The sequence below is a fragment of the Manacus candei genome, unplaced genomic scaffold (genome assembly GCF_025592945.1).
Source record: "Manacus candei isolate 608988 ecotype Guabito, Panama unplaced genomic scaffold, ASM2559294v1 h1tg000044l, whole genome shotgun sequence".
Taxonomy (NCBI): Eukaryota; Metazoa; Chordata; class Aves; order Passeriformes; family Pipridae; genus Manacus; species Manacus candei.
In genome coordinates this window covers 2736238-2754932 of record NW_026138092.1, presented here as the reverse complement: position 1 = coordinate 2754932, position 18695 = coordinate 2736238, and the positions used below count along the sequence as shown (strand labels likewise).

Here is an 18695-nt window from a genome sequence, read left to right as displayed (position 1 = left end):
TTGATGGCCCTCAGTCTCTGCATCTATAACTGGAGATCCTCCCACGTCGTCCTTCTTAAATTTAAATTTAATTTTATATAAAAGCACAGGTTAAAACTTCTACAAACCAAACACACACATACCTCCAAAAGGAAACTCGGTTTACCTTAAATTAGGAATTGCATCTAGCATTCCCCCACTCATTCTACCACAAGAGAAAATACCTAGGAACTCTATTTTTAAGTGAATCTGCAACTGCAAACCAAGTAAATTGTGCAATTGCCACCTGTGGGCTGCAACTCAGTGTCCTGAAATACCATCCTGGTTTAATGTTCATTTATCTGCTTAGTGGTTTGGAGTGGACTCCAAACCATGCAAGTTGATCATGGTCTGATTTTGTTGTTTCATTTTGTTTTCAATTATAACAACATCAAGAGATCTGGCATTTATCTACTGCCTTTCATCAATAAAACATTCTTCCATCAGTGAGACACCTGTAACAATTTTAGCCTCTTCAATATCTCAAATCCCACTTAGGCAAAATATGTTAACACACTGACATTCTGATCACAAGCACTGGCACTGAAGGTAGGTACTTTTATTAAAATACCTTGCTGAACTGCAAGGTCAGCAATGAATATCCTTTATGATAGATGAAAACAATCTTCCCAAATGCAGTTTCCCCTTTTCTCCCATCAGACCTGTTTTGACTAAAGACAAGCACAGAATTAAAGTAGTCTCTCCTTTTTCTTCCCCTTATGGTTTGAGGTTTTTTTTGGCCTTACTATTCCCAAACTTATCCTCAGTAGCAGCATTGTACACATGGCTCTACACAAAGAACATCATTAAAAATGCTGTCTTATGTGGTTATTATTCTGAAAATTCAATTTTTGCCATTTTAACAAGTTTATATTAATGACCACTCCTTCACCAAGCACTAGTAGTTTTTTTATTTCAGTTAAAAGCACACATTTTTCCTTTTTGTTTTTGAATAGGGAGAAAGCTACTTTATTTACTAATGTCTGATTTTGTTTTGTGTTTAAGAAGGAGTGCTCTAAATGTTAGTATTTGTTTCCATTCTGCTATTTATTTTTATTTTTTCACATTTGTCTTTTCAATTAACCATGGTCTAATGCATTAAATAAAACATGTTTCTGACAAATGGAACTGTGAACATTTTAGGGTTATTATTCTTTGTTTTTAGACTGCTATAATAATAAATAATTACTAGTGCCATAAAGTTTAAGATCAATCCCAAAATCGGATCTTGGGCTTCCTTTCATTAAACGGGATGTACCAAGTCTGACATTTTCTTGTGGAATAATCAGACTAGAAATCAAAAGGTAATGTCTGCCCATAAGTATAATATTTTTTAATACACCAGCGATGAAGTACTGAAGAGAATGTTAGAAATCACATGTAAATACCCAAGGAAAACATGTAGCATATTAGCAGTGTTCAGGAGAACAGATTTAGAGTAAAATTTGGATAGTATTAACAGCCATGTTGGCTAACAACTATAATTAAAATGTACTTCAGCATTATACTGATTTAGGATACCTGTCCCCCACTGTGAAATTTTAATGAGTATTTATGCTAAAAATATTAATTACTGATGCTATTATCTCTATCTAGAGGTAAACAAAACATGGGTTAACATGACCAACAACAAATGTTCATATTAAAACACCCTGATTATCCATTTGGAGACAGTCTCATAACACCATAAATACTATTCACTGGATTTACTCATGTCATTTTATAATTTCTTATAACCTCCTTCTTTTTTATCAAAGTAAAAAACCCACTTGTTCACACAAACGTTGCCCTGGCATTTCCAGTCCTGCTGGGTCTGTTCTGCTGCCTCGTTCAGGCCCCAGCTCTGCACCACTGGCAAATACAGCAAAGAGTCCAGAAAAGCAGCTTTTTGCCTTCCCACAGTGCAATATTGCACTGCACTGTTGCACACAGCAGCCAAATGAACCCTCCCTGGTTATTACCCACCTAATGCTGGAAAAATATTGCTATGACATTTTGTCTGGTCGACCATCTTAAAGGTTAATTCTGTTTCCTATTTGAAATTTTCCTCTAGGTGAGCCACTCCACGCACTTTCTATTTACTGATTCCAAACAACCCTCAAACTGTTTCATTGCTCACTCTCACTGTTAAGAACATATTGACTGGCTGCCTGCTCTGCTGTTTAATTCATTTATGCTGAGAGTCAGGCATGAAGACAGAATTTTAAATGTGACATTTGCAGGCTGTTGGGTCATTTGAAGCTCTGACAACACCAGGGAGTTCCTGACACACAAACTGGTCCTGATTTTCAATCTTCCATGTTCTGAACACATCAGAGATTCGTCCCAAAGGTGCAGATTTCAGCCAAAAGTTTTTAAATCCCTCGTGTTTACATCTCGCAGAAAAGACTTGTACACTTTAAAGTTTTAAAATAAGGCTTATGTTTCCTTTATGGTAAAACCAGCAGTGCCTCCAGCATGCAACTCAAGTGCTTAAAAACACTGACTGACAAAGGCACTTGGAAAGATCTACAATAATAATTAATACTTTAAAAAGTAGTTTACAAAATTCTGTTAGGGGACTTAGCGGACTTTTATTTGTTCCTGTTGATCTTTAAGCATTCAAAACCAGCTCATATGTTCACATCATCCCTCATTTGTTTACTTAAATCAAAAGAATAGTATTGCTTTTAAATAAAGACACTGTAAAAAGGCACTATCTGGGAAAACACATCAACCTTCTTTTTATTTATTTATTGTGCAAAACAAAAAGTAAACAAAAAACCCCGTGCAAAGCAGAAAGTAAGATGACACTGACATAGTTGGAAATAAAAATGGTGCTAATTCAGAACCGTATTAGGAGCAGAAATTGTTTTCCCTGCTCAACTCATCATGACAATTATTCCCCAATGATGAATCCACACTTTGGTTGTTTTTTCAGGAGGGGGAATATGATTTAGGTCAAGATGCAAATTTGAAGAAATTAATGGATTTTTTTTTTTTTCTACCAGTAGACACACAACAATTCCAACAACAAGATCTGAACTGTTAACTGTATCATACAGCAAACATCTTTCGGTGCCACGTTCAGTATAAGACTTTTATAATTTAATAGTTGTCATCTGAACAAAAGTATCTTGTTTATACATGCTTACAGCATAAGGACATTAATTCTGTGTGACCTAGAAAAGCAGTTTAAGTCTTACAGATGTTCTTTATTTTCAAAGAAACGTTTAAAATAGAAAGACATACCTGGTGTATTATCTGAGCTACAGGAAGTTGTTCAGCGTATTTTAGTGGTTCTGTGGCCAACTCATCCTCTGGAAACCTGCAAAGAAATTAAGTTCACATTTGTCAAAGTTAGTACAATGTCTACCAAATTAATTTACTGAAATTAGGAGTTTCAGGGATATTATTTTACTTATGGTGAAGAAAAAGCATATTTTGTGACAGTAATGGAATATATTTCTTACGAAGTTGAGTAAAAGAATAAATTTATAGTAAACAGAAATGTGTGTAACATTGTGGATTTCTTCCCCGACATAAAGCACAAATTTAGCAGCAGAAACCTAGGAAAACCTTTACATTTAGTTTTAGGTGAACAAAGCACTGGTGAAAGCTGGATTGAAATCCCCACGATATAAAAAGCCTTATGCATTTACAGAGCAGGTTCAGCCCTGTTAACAGTACAAGCTTCTACACTCCATCCTGCCAACACAATTCAAATATGACCAGCTCCAAAGGCAAGAGGGATTATTCACCATTTCACATTTTTGCTGCAAGTGGCATCAATGTTTAGGCGTGGCAGAAGTTCAATACCACAAATATTCGTACTACTGGTTACCAAAAAGCCAAAAAACTAGTGTGAAAAAAAAGAGCAGAATACTTCACAAAGAATATGCATCACAACCCTTTAAACTTTGAATAAACTGTAGCTGCAGTTGAAAAATCAGAATCCATAAGCAGTCTCTTAGAAGAATATTTAAATGATAGTAAATTAATATGAAAGTGTGCTTTAAACCCTTCAACCATACTGCTTTCATCTACTGGAACTGCACAGCATGTGCTATATTTTCAAAGTATCACTCAAGTTTTTCATCAGTCATTCCTCTATATTTCTGAGAGTTCTGAATATGGGAATTTGAGTTATATGAGAAGAAATGAATAGGGGAAAAAATCTCGATAAAAACAGACCTTTCTCTAAAGTTAAAGTAGAATTATTTTCAGACAAAAATTGTGGCCAATACATTATTTTCTGGGATTAGATTACTACCTTATACCCATTCTAGTCAAAAATTATACACACTTGCTGGGTTAATTTACCTGCAGAGCAGCTGCCAGGTAAGAGCTAGAAAGTACAGGCTCAGTCTCTGCACTGGGAGTCACCAGGCTGTGGTAAAAGAGAGGACAACAAGGGCACAACTCTTCCCTTTTCCACTGCTGAATTTCAGCTGCGGTTTAAAAGGCTTTAAGCTCCAAATAAGAGCCTGAATATCCAGAAATCTGTAACAAACAGGGTATGAAAGTATGAAAGTCTTACTGTGTAAGAAATTTAGAAGCAGAGAACAAAAGAAACACAGCAATACTTCGAAGGTCACAGTGCCAGCCTGCCTAGAACCGTTCAGTGTGCTGAAGAAAAATGAAGTAAGCACGCTCTGAACTCCTGCAGCTGGCCTGCACACACAGCTCATCTACTGATATGGGTTTTAGAGTTTTTGGATTATTATGACAAAGATTAATTTGTACTTTCACCACGAAATACACTGCTGTTATAGTCCAACACAACCAACACACTTAGAGTGGGCTCGGCAACTCCACCACAGTGCACGGAAGGAACTTTTCCACTCATTTCCTTCCCACTTCCTGTCATTTGTCCTGACTGGCAAACACACCACAGTCAGTGGGAATTGGAGATTTCTTCTGTTCTACTGAGAGCCTGTTAGCTGACACAACACCTTGATTTATGGATACCAGCTACATAAACCCATTTTTTTTAGCCACAGTTCTCGATATGAAACAACTGTACACACCACACAATATTCATCAATATCTGGAACACTTATCTCTACAGTCTTTACAGGGCACTGAAAATCTGGAAAAAAGGAAAAGAGTAACTCAAATCCCAAAATTAAACACTTTAAGCTTCAAGTAACAGCTAAAATTACTATAATCTGAATGTTAGCAGGAATAAAAGCAAAGCCTGTGTGTCTGTTCTGTCAAGGACCTTGGATACTTGGCAAGGTTTTCTGTCTAGACAGAATCAGCATTCCCTTCCACAGTCAAACACCCTCCTTGTCAACTGCAGAAAAAAAGACCTTTCTTCAAATGTCAAAGGATTAAAAAAGATAAAGCAAAACGATCAAGATAATTTTAAGCCTTAGGAAGCTTAACTAAACAAAAATAGGGAGGGGAGAACAGTATAAACACGTATTTTAAAGTAATTAGATTTAAATTGAAATTAGGCTGATAGGAGTTTTTAAACATAAAGAAAGACATTTTATTTTTTCTAATTTACTTTCTGAAAAAAAAATCACTTGAACTACACCACATTTTTTATATAAATAAATTATAAGATATAGATTAGGGTAGATGCACATTATAATATATTTACATACACATCTACATTTATATACCCACACTACAATATGTGTACAGACATGCACACAGGTATTTTGGAAGAAAAGTTCAGAAATGTTCTCTCAAAATTTTTGCTTAAATGCCATGAACTTTTTGCAAATGTATTCAGTGATGTACTAGCTGTCAAGTCTACAAAAGAGTTTTGATTCTTCTCTCCTACAGATAAGCCTCGTCAACTGGATGAGCATGTATCTCCATCTTTTACAAGAAACTGTATAAATTAAGGCGTGGAAGATCAAAACTCCTGACAAAAAAGTTCTATGATATATTGCCCAACCACATCCTCTGCCGGGAGCAAGTCATCAACAAGCAAGAAGGTGTAAAAAGCAGTGTCTCAGTAAACTCTGGGCATTTGAGGTTACCAAATAAAGTGCAAGAATAACTCACAGTAAATGATCTCTGCAAATTTGATAAAAATAGCATAGTCTTCATCATGGTGATACTGCAGTGCCACCATCTAAAGCCACTCTATGGCAGTTTGTCAGTGAAAGAACATCCTGGTGCCACGCACTTGAGATCCATCTGAGCACATCCATGACTTCACCATGGTTTTCCTGAATGCTTTGTTTCCACCTCTTTTCTTTGATCAACTACCAGAATATTTCAACACATTTTGCTAATATTGTTCTCATAGTGCTTCTATTCATGGTTCCAACCAAGATCTGAATTGTTATTATATTCACTGTCCATAGCTATGTACACAGTGGAAAATTAAAAGCACTTAATAGTGAAATCCTTTTTAGCTAAAAAGAGGAATTATCCTTAGAAGTTACATTGTATTTTAAGCAAAGTAAAGATTTTGTTAGAAAACAGTAGCTTTTGCTGATCTAATTTTCCTATCAAGTGATATAATAATCTTTCTAGTTTTCCTATCAAGTGATAGCACCTATGGCAGAAATAGAACTTTATGACAGAGGTACCTTCCAGGCCTCTGTATAACTACATCAGTTAGACATACCACTTTCAGAATTCATTTTAACAGGTATTAGCAACATAAACTCCTTGAAGAGAATTATACTATTATGAAGGCTCCATAAATCTCATTTTCATTTTTCAGCACAAAGACCAGTTTAATGACCTAATCATTCGGATAACAGGTATAAAAGACAACTTCCTCTCCATTTGGGTTCAGTCATTCCTTCTACCAAAGCTGAAAATTGGATGATGCAACAAGAAATTACTATCCTATAAACAGCACTGAGGATGAAACACTGCATGCAAAAGGCTTCCATGGAGCAGCATCTGTCCTGAATGCTCCAAAAACAGGAGTAAAGTCAAGACTTGCCTGTCCCGAGGAAAGGTCAGAAATGGCTATTGCAGCCTAAAAGCCCCTGCAAGTGGGCAAAAGGCTATATTTTAACCAGCCTTTTAAATAAGAACTGAGACAGCCCACTGCCATTAAGATCACACAACATGGTAATAGCTCACAAATGACTGAATTCTCTCCCCCAGAGCAGGGGCTGCACCCAAAACTGGCTACTCCAGGCACCTGTTATGCCTTGAACCGTGCAAAAACGTTCTCCAGGAGAGCTGGGATAAGGAAAAGGGTAACGGGGACCACACTAACAATGAACCACCACATGACTGCAGCACAGGACATCAGCCTGTCTGATTCACAAGCAGCCTCACACTCTGTCTTTAACAAAGTGACACTGGTTACCTTGGTCAGTTTTTCTGTGGATCAAAGAAAGCCACTACCAGGACAGTTGGTACCAAGGAGAAAGAAACCTGCTGCAAAACTGCTACTTGTCTTCCACCAGCCCTAAGATCAGCAGCCCACTAACAACAGGCCTCCTGGTGTGGAAGAATTTCCTGTAAAAGGCAACCCCCCCTGAAAAACCACCAGGGATAGGAAAGCCATGACTAGAGAGGAGAAAAAGGTCAACACAGGAACACAGGAGAGGATGTTCCACTTCCTCCTCTTCTGCAGGGTGGAGGAAGAGAAGAGATCAGGAGAAAGATTGTCTCCGTTACAATCCTCCCAACTTTGTCTCTCCCTTTCACAGGGTCAGAGAAGTAAATTGGTTATTCTTTCCAGAGATAATTTCCAGATGCCCGGGGTGGCATTCACTTTTGTTCAAAACTAGTTATGTCAGAAAAAAAACCCAAATACAAAAAACCATCTCAGTTGATGGAATCTGTGCTCAAATCACACGCAGCAATTCGAGGCTGTAATTTCACCAAATCAGTTGGCCTCACCTTGTTCGGTTCATTTGTATTTGACACTTTTAAACCTTTGCAAAACGAGGGGCTAATTTGTTGTAATACAGATTTCTTTGTTTGTTTAATTTCTTTCAAAACAATTCTATTACGGGAACAAAAAGTCATTTTTCATCCATTAATTTTCCGGTCAGAAGCAGCCCTTTCTGTCTCAATTGAGCGTGACAGCAGAGGCGCTGCCAGCAGTGCCAAAGCCAGCTCACGCTGTTGGAATACCAGCACAGACAGCACCACGCCTGGCAGCTGGCAATGCAAAGCATAAGGAGATCTTGATTTTCAGGGAGAAGACTAGAAAGAAACACAAAATCAGACGAGAAGTGGGAAGCAGTAAGAGATAGCAGAATAGGAGGATCTCGAAAAATTCAATTTAAAAGTTATTTTTGTACCGCCACCGTGACTGCTCTGAGATGAAGGAAAGCGAGCACGAAACAGAAACTGGGGAAAGTGAATCTAAATCCAGTAAAACGTGTCATGATATTTAGTGAAATATCTTATTTGTTATTTATATTTGCATGCTCGCTCTTATGGGGAAAATCCTATGAAAGTCTCCACGTGCTAAAGAAAAACAAATTCCTAGCATCAGGAGGTGGCACATTTTGCCACAAGTGCTACCTCAGCCCATGGTCTGCTACACAGAACAGCTGCAGTGGCTTTAGGGCAGAGATATATTTTATCTCATGTAAGTATTACAAAAATACAGGGGGAAAAACAGAGCAACGTGCCCACCAACTGGTTTGCTCATGGAAGAAACGGGTTATTAAGATACTCAAGAGACAGAAAAGTCTAGGTAACATAAAACCCATTTCTTGGCAAACATAAACATTCATTAAAGCAGGCAAGAGGACCAAAGCTAATATTTCTTCCTTCTTATATAGTCTCTAGATTTGATGGTTTGGACAGTTCACACAATTTTATGCACATGACCCGTGCACAGGTAATATTGCACCTCTTTTGAAACTATTGTTGCTAGATGGTAAGTCCTAATAAATAACCACCTCTCTTGGAAACTACACAAAACAAAAGTCAAGAGTTTGAAGGGGGTAAAAAAAGGCTCTCAGAGACAAAAATGCATTGTGGAAGAAGGGGGTTGGGGATCACCAGCTTTATTTGCTGTAGATGTAAACAAGTTGTACTGGTGAGGTGCTGCCTCGTTTGTTTGAGAGATGATTTCTGAATGGGCATGAAAATTCTGGAATAGGTTGCTGTCCCACTTCTCAAGGAGCTCAGAGCAGGAATAGTGCAAGTGATGGGACAGTCAGGATGAGACCAAAGGGTGCAAGGCCAAAATCACACACCCAGGACTGAGAGGCTGAAATTATTAATCTAAACCTGTGTATAGCACTGATAGCTTTATTGACTGTAAATACACGAACACACTTGCATCTAGCAATAAAAAGCAAACAAAATACCAGAGCTTTATGCACCACATCAGAAAAAGTTATTAGCTTTCCTATTAAAGAGAGGCTGAAATGGGCTATGTCGGGTTTGAGTGAATAGTTTTTGAAATTGGCCGTTGAGAAATTTATCTACCATATCCATAGTACAGAAGATTAAGAATTAGACCTTGGATTAATGCCAGGTACTTGATCTATCTGCTAAATCCCAACTTCACACTTATTTAAGAATTGGGCACGCTTAAACAACAGAAGCACTGATGTTTCAAGCCAGTGCTTGAAAAGGTAAGACCACTGTTAACTCTGCTCTTCCCCCAAAAGTGTGCTAATCAATGCTTTTCTTATGTTTATAAGGGAATGCAAGATTTGCCCATCCATGTTTACCACATGGATAGTCACAAAGAAGAGATGCAAACCCTTGAGAGCATCATCATTCCAAGGAACTTCCTTACAACATCTCCTTCACCACACAGTTTCTTCAGTTAAAGGGTCCAAACAAGTCTTTTGCCTGCTTAAGAAAACATTCAGCACCTACTGCAGCACATGGCAGACTGTCAAAGATGGCTTCAAAAGCAGACTGCACAAAAATGAACAATACAGTATGGAGATAAAGGGGAAAAAATAAATTGACGGCAAAAATATCTCTGACACGATGAAAAACTAAATCAGTGTTAGACACAATCAGTTTTACAATCATCTGAAGAAGGAAGCTACTGACTTGCACTGCAAAGAAAAATTAATTTTACTTGAGCGTGCTGGCCTTTGCAGAGAGGTATTCCTGTGGAATAAAGCAGCAAAGCATCTTGCAGTTTAGAAATGCAAAATATTTCCTGTAATCTGTTCATTTCTTTTCAAATAAACGTGAAAGACTTTGACCCAAACTAGTCATACAGACTTATTCCTGGAGTTTAAAAAATACCTTACACCTCTGAATGTGCAATGCTTTCTGTTGGACTCCATCATAAAAAGGTTGTCTCGTGTTCCCAGAGTCTGCCAGACACATTGAGTTGCTTCATAAGCTGCATAAAAATTGACTGTAACAAATGTTTCCTCTGCCTTTCTGTGATCTACACATAATTTCTGATCTGAAGAATTTCGGGTGATACCAAGTCACATATTCTTAATCATCCTAAGACACTAAAAGGAGGTAATAGAAGCCTAGAGTCTCTCTTCTAGCCAATGACTTTTGTCAAAATATGTTTAGTCGCTGTTCTGCCTACTCCTATTTTTATACTGAGGCAAGACACAGGGAAGGAATTAAAAAGAATATTAGCTTAAGTAAGCAGAACTGACTTTGCTACTACTGGAAAACACATGACCTGTGGGGCTTCATTTTGTTATCTCAACTACTCCACATTTTAGGTAAATTAGAAAATCTCTTTTGAATTAATTTAAAACTTCCACATGACAATGCTGCTGAAGCACAAAATGCTAATCAAAAGCTGGAGATAAAAAGACCCACTAAGTCTCTCCTCTATCACTGAAAATCACCACAGTTAAAAGTAGGTACTCATCACTTATTGCTAATTCATTCTCAAACCAGGCAGGGTTGGGGGAGAAAAAGAGAACAAGTGTCTCTATCAAATTTTCCAAACTTGGGGCACAGACAAGTCCAGCAATGTCAGAGGAACTTCTACTGATGGTCCAAACCAGCCAGAGGAGAACACTGCCCACCTCACTGAGCAAACATTCCACCTAGTTTGATGTGCATGTGTGCTGTATCTAAGAACTGAGGCTGCACATTTCCCCCTTAATCCAGTCCCTTCTAACTGCAATGTTTACAAGAGTGGTTAAAAACACACACAGGTTATTATTACTTTATGACCAGTTGTCTAGAAACCCATGACTGAATTTCAAAGAAATCTCAAAGAAAAAAGACCAAATCCTCCCATGGCACCACGTCACACAGGCATTTTAAATATTGCTAAAAGTACATATTGAAATTAAACTTTCAGCTGGACAAAGCAAGCTTGTTCATTTTTCACAACTGAAAGTTTATCAGCAGTACCTGGTCTTTATGCAGACAATTCAACACCACATGCCAGTGCATTGAAAGACAGAAAAACCAGTAGGAAGATAATTTTAAATCAAAGAACTAACATGGAAATGTGCCAGGATAGCAATTCCATTATTTAGTGCCCACAATTAATCTTCATAGCAAAGTTCATATTTTGTTTAATACTACTGTTCCTTCCTGCATACATTCAAACTAAACAATGTATCTGCATTGGTTTGTATTGCTACACTTTTCAACAAGCACCTTCTAAAAAACCCCACAATACAAATATTTTAAGCCCCAAGTCCATCACCACCTCCAGATCCTTCACAGGATCAGCCTGCCAGCTTCCAGCCCCTACTGACAGCACATTACAGGGAAGACACCAATTGAACTTCTGCCTATAAATGTATAAAAGAACACACATATCCGTGCCAATAACAGACCCAGATTTTCTGGAAACAACGCTATACCCTCAGCACTCAGAAAATTAATCATAAAAATTACAGTTCTGGGTTTTTGAGAAGTGGTTTGCTATGCAATCAAGCCTCTCCTGAATACTAGCTGTTGCTTTTGATCTTTTTTTGCTACAACATGATAACTAACACATTTCCATAAAGCAGACAACCAAGATACACCAAGAATTGCAGAACACTGTATCACAAGACTTAATCAAGTGCTTTCCCCTCTTTCACCACTGTTCCTCTCTGCAGCCAACTCCAGGAGTCCTAAGAGTGGCCACAGCAGGCAAAACTGAGCAGCATTCCAATCAGGCAGCAGTAAATGTTTTAATTCTCCTGTCAGTGCATGTACCCAGGTAACATTATACTGCTAAGCACATTAGAAGGGCTTTTCTTCACAGAAAGCTGAACAGCATGTATGCAGCTCTTGAGCTTTTTATCAGTCTTACCTTCTTGACCATGATTTTCTGTTATTTATAGATGACTTGTGCACTACTTTTGTCTGGATTCTGGTTTTGTTTGTTCTTGTTAATGGCAGATGAAACCTCTAGTTCAAATACAAACACTTAGATCATATTCTCTGAGGCCAAGGTACTGCAGGTTACTGAGTCTGCTGATGTTGAACAATGAATCCATTCATTTTTGACTCTGTAAAGCAGTCATTTTTTTTTCATTTCTGACTTTCTGTCTGACTTTCTGTCCTCACTTATTTCTATAGTACTAGAATCAGAAAGGAATTGTCTCCTGTTCACCATAGACCACTGTATATTAACCAGTGTTCTATATTAAGTTTAGTGACTTTACAAACTTTATAGCCTTGAAGCCCCTATGATTTTTAGTGGTCTGCCCTCAGGAGCAAAAGCAGAAGCAGCAAGTCACACTTATCCTGGGTCAAGTACACAGTACATCACTTGCTAACCTCCCAAGAGGCACAGAAACTTGGGAACTCCCCTGCCTACCCAGGCAACCCACTGGGTCTGAGGCCTGTGGGAGAGAGAGAGACACATCATCTCCCTGCACTCAGTTCAGTGCTGTGCTGATTCCAGCATCTGTAGCTATAGCCTGTACCAGATATATGTCTGGATTTGCAAGGTATTCCTAGCTGCAAAGCCAAGCAGTAGGCTGGACAAGCCAAACTTCTAATATTCCAAGGTGGTTTCTAATCCAAACACTTGAGAGGAAATCTGGCACCTCAGAGCCTGGTATGTCCACATTCCCCATCACCTCACCCTCTCCTTGCTGGGAAGGGACAGATGCAGCAGCCTGGAGCGTGCCACAGGCTACCAGCACCCTTCCACTCTGCAGCCTCCAAGGGACAAGGCTAAAGCAGCAACAGAAGCAGCTCTGAGAGCTACAGCCACGTCCCTCCCCATTGTTCCTCCTCAGCTACCTTCAATTCTCTGTACGGATTTATCTTACTGCAAGAGTAAAAAGATAAAACTATTAAACACAAGAAAGCTTTTTTTTTTTACAGAAGTTTCAGTTTATTTACATACCTATGTCGATATCAATTCTGCAGCAATCATCAAAGATCTTCTTTATAATATAACAGAGAAAAAGCTACTTATATAAAATGGTAAGTTCCGAAAAACTAATTAGGGCATTTTTCAGGAACACCTATATGGGTTGGACCTTGCCCACAGTAAAAAATGTGAGTCACAAAAATTATTATGCTAGCAAAAATGTCTATCAAAGATTAATATTAAACAGTTCTTTTTGAAAATGGGACTTAAACTTTTAAAATTAAACCTTCAGTACTCAGTCATGCCCAAACTTAAGCTGACCATGACTTTCTAAGACTGTCTTATGACAGTAGAGTGTATACAGTTGTCATGGTTTGAGATAACAACAGTGAATGGGTTCATGTGGTTTTACTTTCAGAAACTAAACACAGAAAAAAACCAGGAAGTTCACTCTTTTCTCAGAGGATTGTTCATGTTATTTTTTTAAAAACAAATGCAAGGGTTTACATAAGAGTTATTTACAACTGTAACTAAGATTGAAGGACTAGTATTATTAACCTAATCTCAGTCTTTACCTCATTCCTGTGGTAGGTTCTTCCATTATTTAAAAGCCATTTCCTGCACATGTTTAAAATCTGCAGAATATTGTATCAGTAAATCTGAATGTTAAGCACACATTATCAGCAGATACTACCAGCAAGAGATTGTGTAAAGCAGAAAGGATCACAATGCCTGTCACTCAGTTTTTAGCTGAGTGACTTCAGGAGCTCAGCACACCTTAGGTAAAAGAATAATATCTCCAATGCTGCCAAGGTCTTTCACAATCCCATACATAAATGGGAATATGTCTGTGTGTATACATATATGCATAAAAGGCAACCATGAAACTAAATGAAGAATTACAAGTTTCTTGGTGCATTTAGTACAGATAATGAAGCCAGACTTCCCTTTTGCCCCCTGCAGATGGAATAAGTAACAGTTATAGAAACAATGGAGAAACTCCAATTGCACAGTAATATGCTCAAGAAAAAGAATCCAAATTGAGGGAAACACAAAGAATGCAACAGCTGAAAGAAGATTTCGTTCTACAAAATTTTATGTGCTACACATTATCAAATATGTGAAGTCTGGTAAAGAGCTTACATTCTGTCTTGCACCTTTTAACTTCATATTTTAATGTTTTGTGGAAAACAACCTTCGTTTCCAAATCACCCGTTTTTTCTCTCATGTTTTCAGGAATGTTTAATAAATCTGTCACCAAAACTGTGAGAGTACTTTGCATGTAAGCACCACACTGGCAGGGGTGTGTCTTTCCTGTATATGGTCATTGCTCAGCTACAGAGGATCCTCACTCATGAGTGGGACTCCCACAGACTATTGCAATATAAGCAACCAAAACCATTGGCACTGACTTTTCAATATCAAAGTATTTTAACAGACATACCATGAAGTCCCTTCTACTTGCATCAATATATAGTTCTACTCTGGTTTTGGAGTTAATAATAACCAAAAGTGCATGATGGCAATCGAGTATGCTGGTCCTCTACCCAAGGAAACTAAGAAAAAAAAATTTTCTTTCTGCATTTAAAGTTTAATACCTCTGCAGCAACTTTTCTATGTGTACCCTACAGAGGATATACAGCCTAACAAAATCTTATTGCGAAATTCAGAGTATGTGTTGACTATTTGTTGGAAGTATATGTATTCTTTATGACTGCTGGTCAACTGAGATTTCATGGGCATAGTCTGTTTATACTTTAATATCTTATTTCCTAAAAAAAGAAACCCACCAAAACCAAACACAAAAGAAAAGCCCACCAAAAAAACCAAACCAAAACCCTATTTTGTCTGCGTTTATCAAAACCAGGATGAATGTGGCAAACACATCCACCCCCACTGATGAACACATAAGACACCTTGAAATGAAAAATTTCCATTTCAGTAAATACACTGCACTGCAACGGACTGAAATTTCACCAGAGAGCTGCTCAGTGACTGCAGTTACTGCCTCATCACAGAGTCCTGGGCTGAAACGTGGTAACACAGTATTTACTGACACACTGTATTCATGGACAGAGAAAGGCCTGGAAGATAGATATGGGGAAAACAGCACTAGGAAGAACATCTTCTATCTCAAGCTGACTGCTAAGCAGCCAACACCACTTTCACTGCAGCACAGGCAGGGGTTTCCTCAGTGTCGTGGCTGCCCCACAATGCCACTGCCTTCTCAGAAGGGCTGGTAGCCTGCAGGGAAACTCTGGTAAAATATGATTACTGACAAGAAAATGAGAGTGCTGATGGCTCTCCATAGGTAGAAATTCCTGGGGTCTTCCACTCATCTCAAGAATGTGGTGGGTTTTGTTATTCAGAAACTTTTGCTACTCATGGCTACAAAAAGATGTTGACCAACTATGGGTTATTGCATCTTCAGTAAAATCACCATTACACAAGAGGTATTCAATGGAGGGTGGAGGATACTGAAAGGTTATATAGTCTGAATTCAAGACAATTGCATAGCCAAGTGCAACACAAACTGTTAAGGTTATGGCACCGTCATCTCAGGAGCACAGTGAAGGAGTACAATGAAGGTCTGGGGTTTGTTTTGTGGTTTTCTGGTTTGTTTGTCTGTTTTTTTTTAAACAAAACCGAACTCCTGATCTGTTGACATACACATTAACCCTCACAGACCAACCACGTTCACTGCATGTCAAAAATATTTTCTACTGGAACCTTATTCACCCCACTGTAAACTGACAGTGCCTTATTGTAACTTACTGTCTGAAATCTGTTCTTCAAACAAACAAACAGTTTTAATAGTATGTACACAATCCTGTTGTAAAGGTAAGCAATTCCAAAGTGAAACTGCAACAAGAGAGATCCTGAGAGAGAATTCTCCAAGCAGATGCCAAGTCTGCCCCCAGGAAGGATGTTATTTCACAGCAGCCATTCCTGACAGCACAGCAAAACACAAAGGAAGCCCTCTGCTACTTCCTCTGAGAGCCACCACCCCAGCTATGAATTCAGTATTGTGACACCTGCCCACGCTGTAAGAAAGGCAGACATGAAGGTCTCAGCCAAAACCAGAATGCACTTTTTTCTTGTATGTGGAATGACTGGTTTATGGCAGCATTAAATATTAAATTTTAATAACTACTGTACGAAACCACAAATGAAAAAAACAAAGGATATATTTGGGGGAATATATAAAGACACCCTTTCCCCAAATTTATTCACCTGGAAAGAAGCATTGTGCAAGGTGATTTATTTGCTTGCACCACCTAGTGGGGTTTAGTTTAATCTCCCAAAACATTCAGAGGTCAGTCATGTTCCCACTTCATGACATTAGTGACAGACCACATTTTCTCACAACATACTGCTTCGAGCCTGCATGACCCACTAACAGCACTACACTTCAAGTTTCCACAAATCTATAAAAACACAGCACAGAAAATCCTAGAAAACAATACCTATTTTGTTTGTATTGAGTTCTGCAGGAACTTAACAGAGATGTCACAGAAAACCGCTTCGCAATGCCACGTTTATGAGTTTCTAATTTGAAGTACACGTCAACAGCACCTTGTCAGAGCAAGCCATACATAATCTCCAAAGATTGAACAGATTGTTGGGTGATAACAAGGCCACACACTGAGATTTGGAAGATTTCTACAGCGCTTTTGAATCAAATCCTCTGGCAGAGGCAGGCAGGCAGTGCAGAGGGATCTGCCTGCAGGAGGGATGGTTCCTCAGGGAGCAGCAACCACGTGTGACAGAGTCCAGTTGCAGCAGGAAGAAGCACCTCCACTGCCTCTGTTATGGTCCCAGGTTGTTGTGCCCCAGTTTGTGCTCACAAGTTGGCTGCTTTATCATGCACTGCCCCGGCACAGAGTTTTACCACGTGAAGTCCAGCCACTCCAGAAAAGTTCATCAGGTCAAACTCCAACCTCATAATGGACAAGAACTCACTCAAAATTACATTTAGGGCTTGTATTTAAACACTAAACTGATCTTATTCAGAATGCATTCTTCTCATAGTTGCTCCTAAGGAAGAATTCACATATTGTAGTAAGAAATGTTGCATTTGATCTGGAGCAGAAGTTATACTACAGAGAAAGTACAGAATGTCTTTAGATGAGGCAATTAGACAAGAGAACAGTGCCAAAGTGCTTCTACATCTTCCACAGAAAGTTCTCAGAGAAGGGACCCTAAGCATTTACAGAATTTCACAGCACCTTTCCTTTTCAACTTTATCAGTCAGTTCTCACTTCAATACAGACATGTATTTGTAACTCATACAATAAATGCTATGCCCACTGGACAATAAGGAACTCATCACAAATGTCTCCTCTGGATGCACAGGAAGACTTTGGGGAGTGATGCAAGACTTTTTACCCTTCCATAAACTTCCACATGAGAGAAAAGAAGAGGAAAACATTTTTATTTCATAGTGGTTTATAAAATAAATATGTTTATTCAGAAACAATGCCTTTTTTTTTTTCCAAAAGAAACAGATGCAAGCAACAACTGCACTGACATGCAGGCACAGCCCCAGGCTATGGCACTGTCTAGGACAGTTAAGTACCATCTATACAATAAAATCATATTCTAACAATATGAGAAGATAACTGGGCTGCAACCAAACACACAACAACACAGTTGTTTGAAGAGAAGGCAAGAAGTGAGTCAGACTGTATTCTAAAGAAAGGATAAAGTGTTTGTTGTTTCCCTCTTTGTATTCAAACTTTTAGGTTGTTTCAATCCTCACACAGAGCACTTTTTCAGGATAGAACATTAAAGTGATTTTATCATAGTTTTCTTATTTGCTTAAGGTTCCAACATGGACCATTTTGTTCTAGGAGGACTAAGATCAAATTTAAGACTTAATAGCTGCACAGAAAGTAGGAAAGAAAAGATGCTTGCAATTTTATCCCACGTACATTTGATGCTCACCCACATAAAGTGTGGTTCTAAAACTATGAAGCAATATATGGGCAAAACACTAGACTTCCTACCCCACCTCAGAGCACTGCAGAATGCTGACTCCATTCAAAAAGACAAAAAAAGATATCAAAGCTCAGCCTTTAAATCAATCACTAGTATCAGGATATAGGTTCAGACACAAAGGCACAGGTGACTGACTGTACATGTTATTTTATGTATGTTATGAAAGGGCAACTCAGGCCCCTAAACTTACCAACACTGCTCTTTCCTGGAATTCTGATGCCCAACAATTTCCAAGCTGCCTTTGGCACTCCCATTTGGAAGGGCAGTGCTGTGTGGGCAGCTGATCCAATGAACCATCCCACAAGGAACTCACACTATTCCCACTGTGGGACCACATCGACCACTAAGATTTTTGGTCATGGCTAAACCACCAAGGACATTTTCAAAGCCCTCTCTACTGCACAGGATAAGACTGCAGTTGCTCAGAAAACCATTTGCAGAGAGAAAAAAGGTAAGAAAAAACCCCAACAAATAACTACTCATAAAACTTTCCATCATTTTTAACCAAATTTACAAGAGTATCTCT

At 38.5% G+C, this 18695-nt stretch overlaps 1 protein-coding gene across 1 annotated transcript in view; it reads right to left on the bottom strand.

Moving 5' to 3' along the window:
* PIGK (phosphatidylinositol glycan anchor biosynthesis class K) overlaps positions 1–18695 on the bottom strand; it is a 62056-nt gene that overhangs the window by 13940 nt on the left and 29421 nt on the right. Inside the window, exon 10 of the mRNA XM_051796085.1 lies at positions 3250–3325. Coding sequence (XP_051652045.1) covers positions 3250–3325 — 76 coding nt within the window. The remainder of the gene's footprint in view (positions 1–3249; positions 3326–18695) is intronic.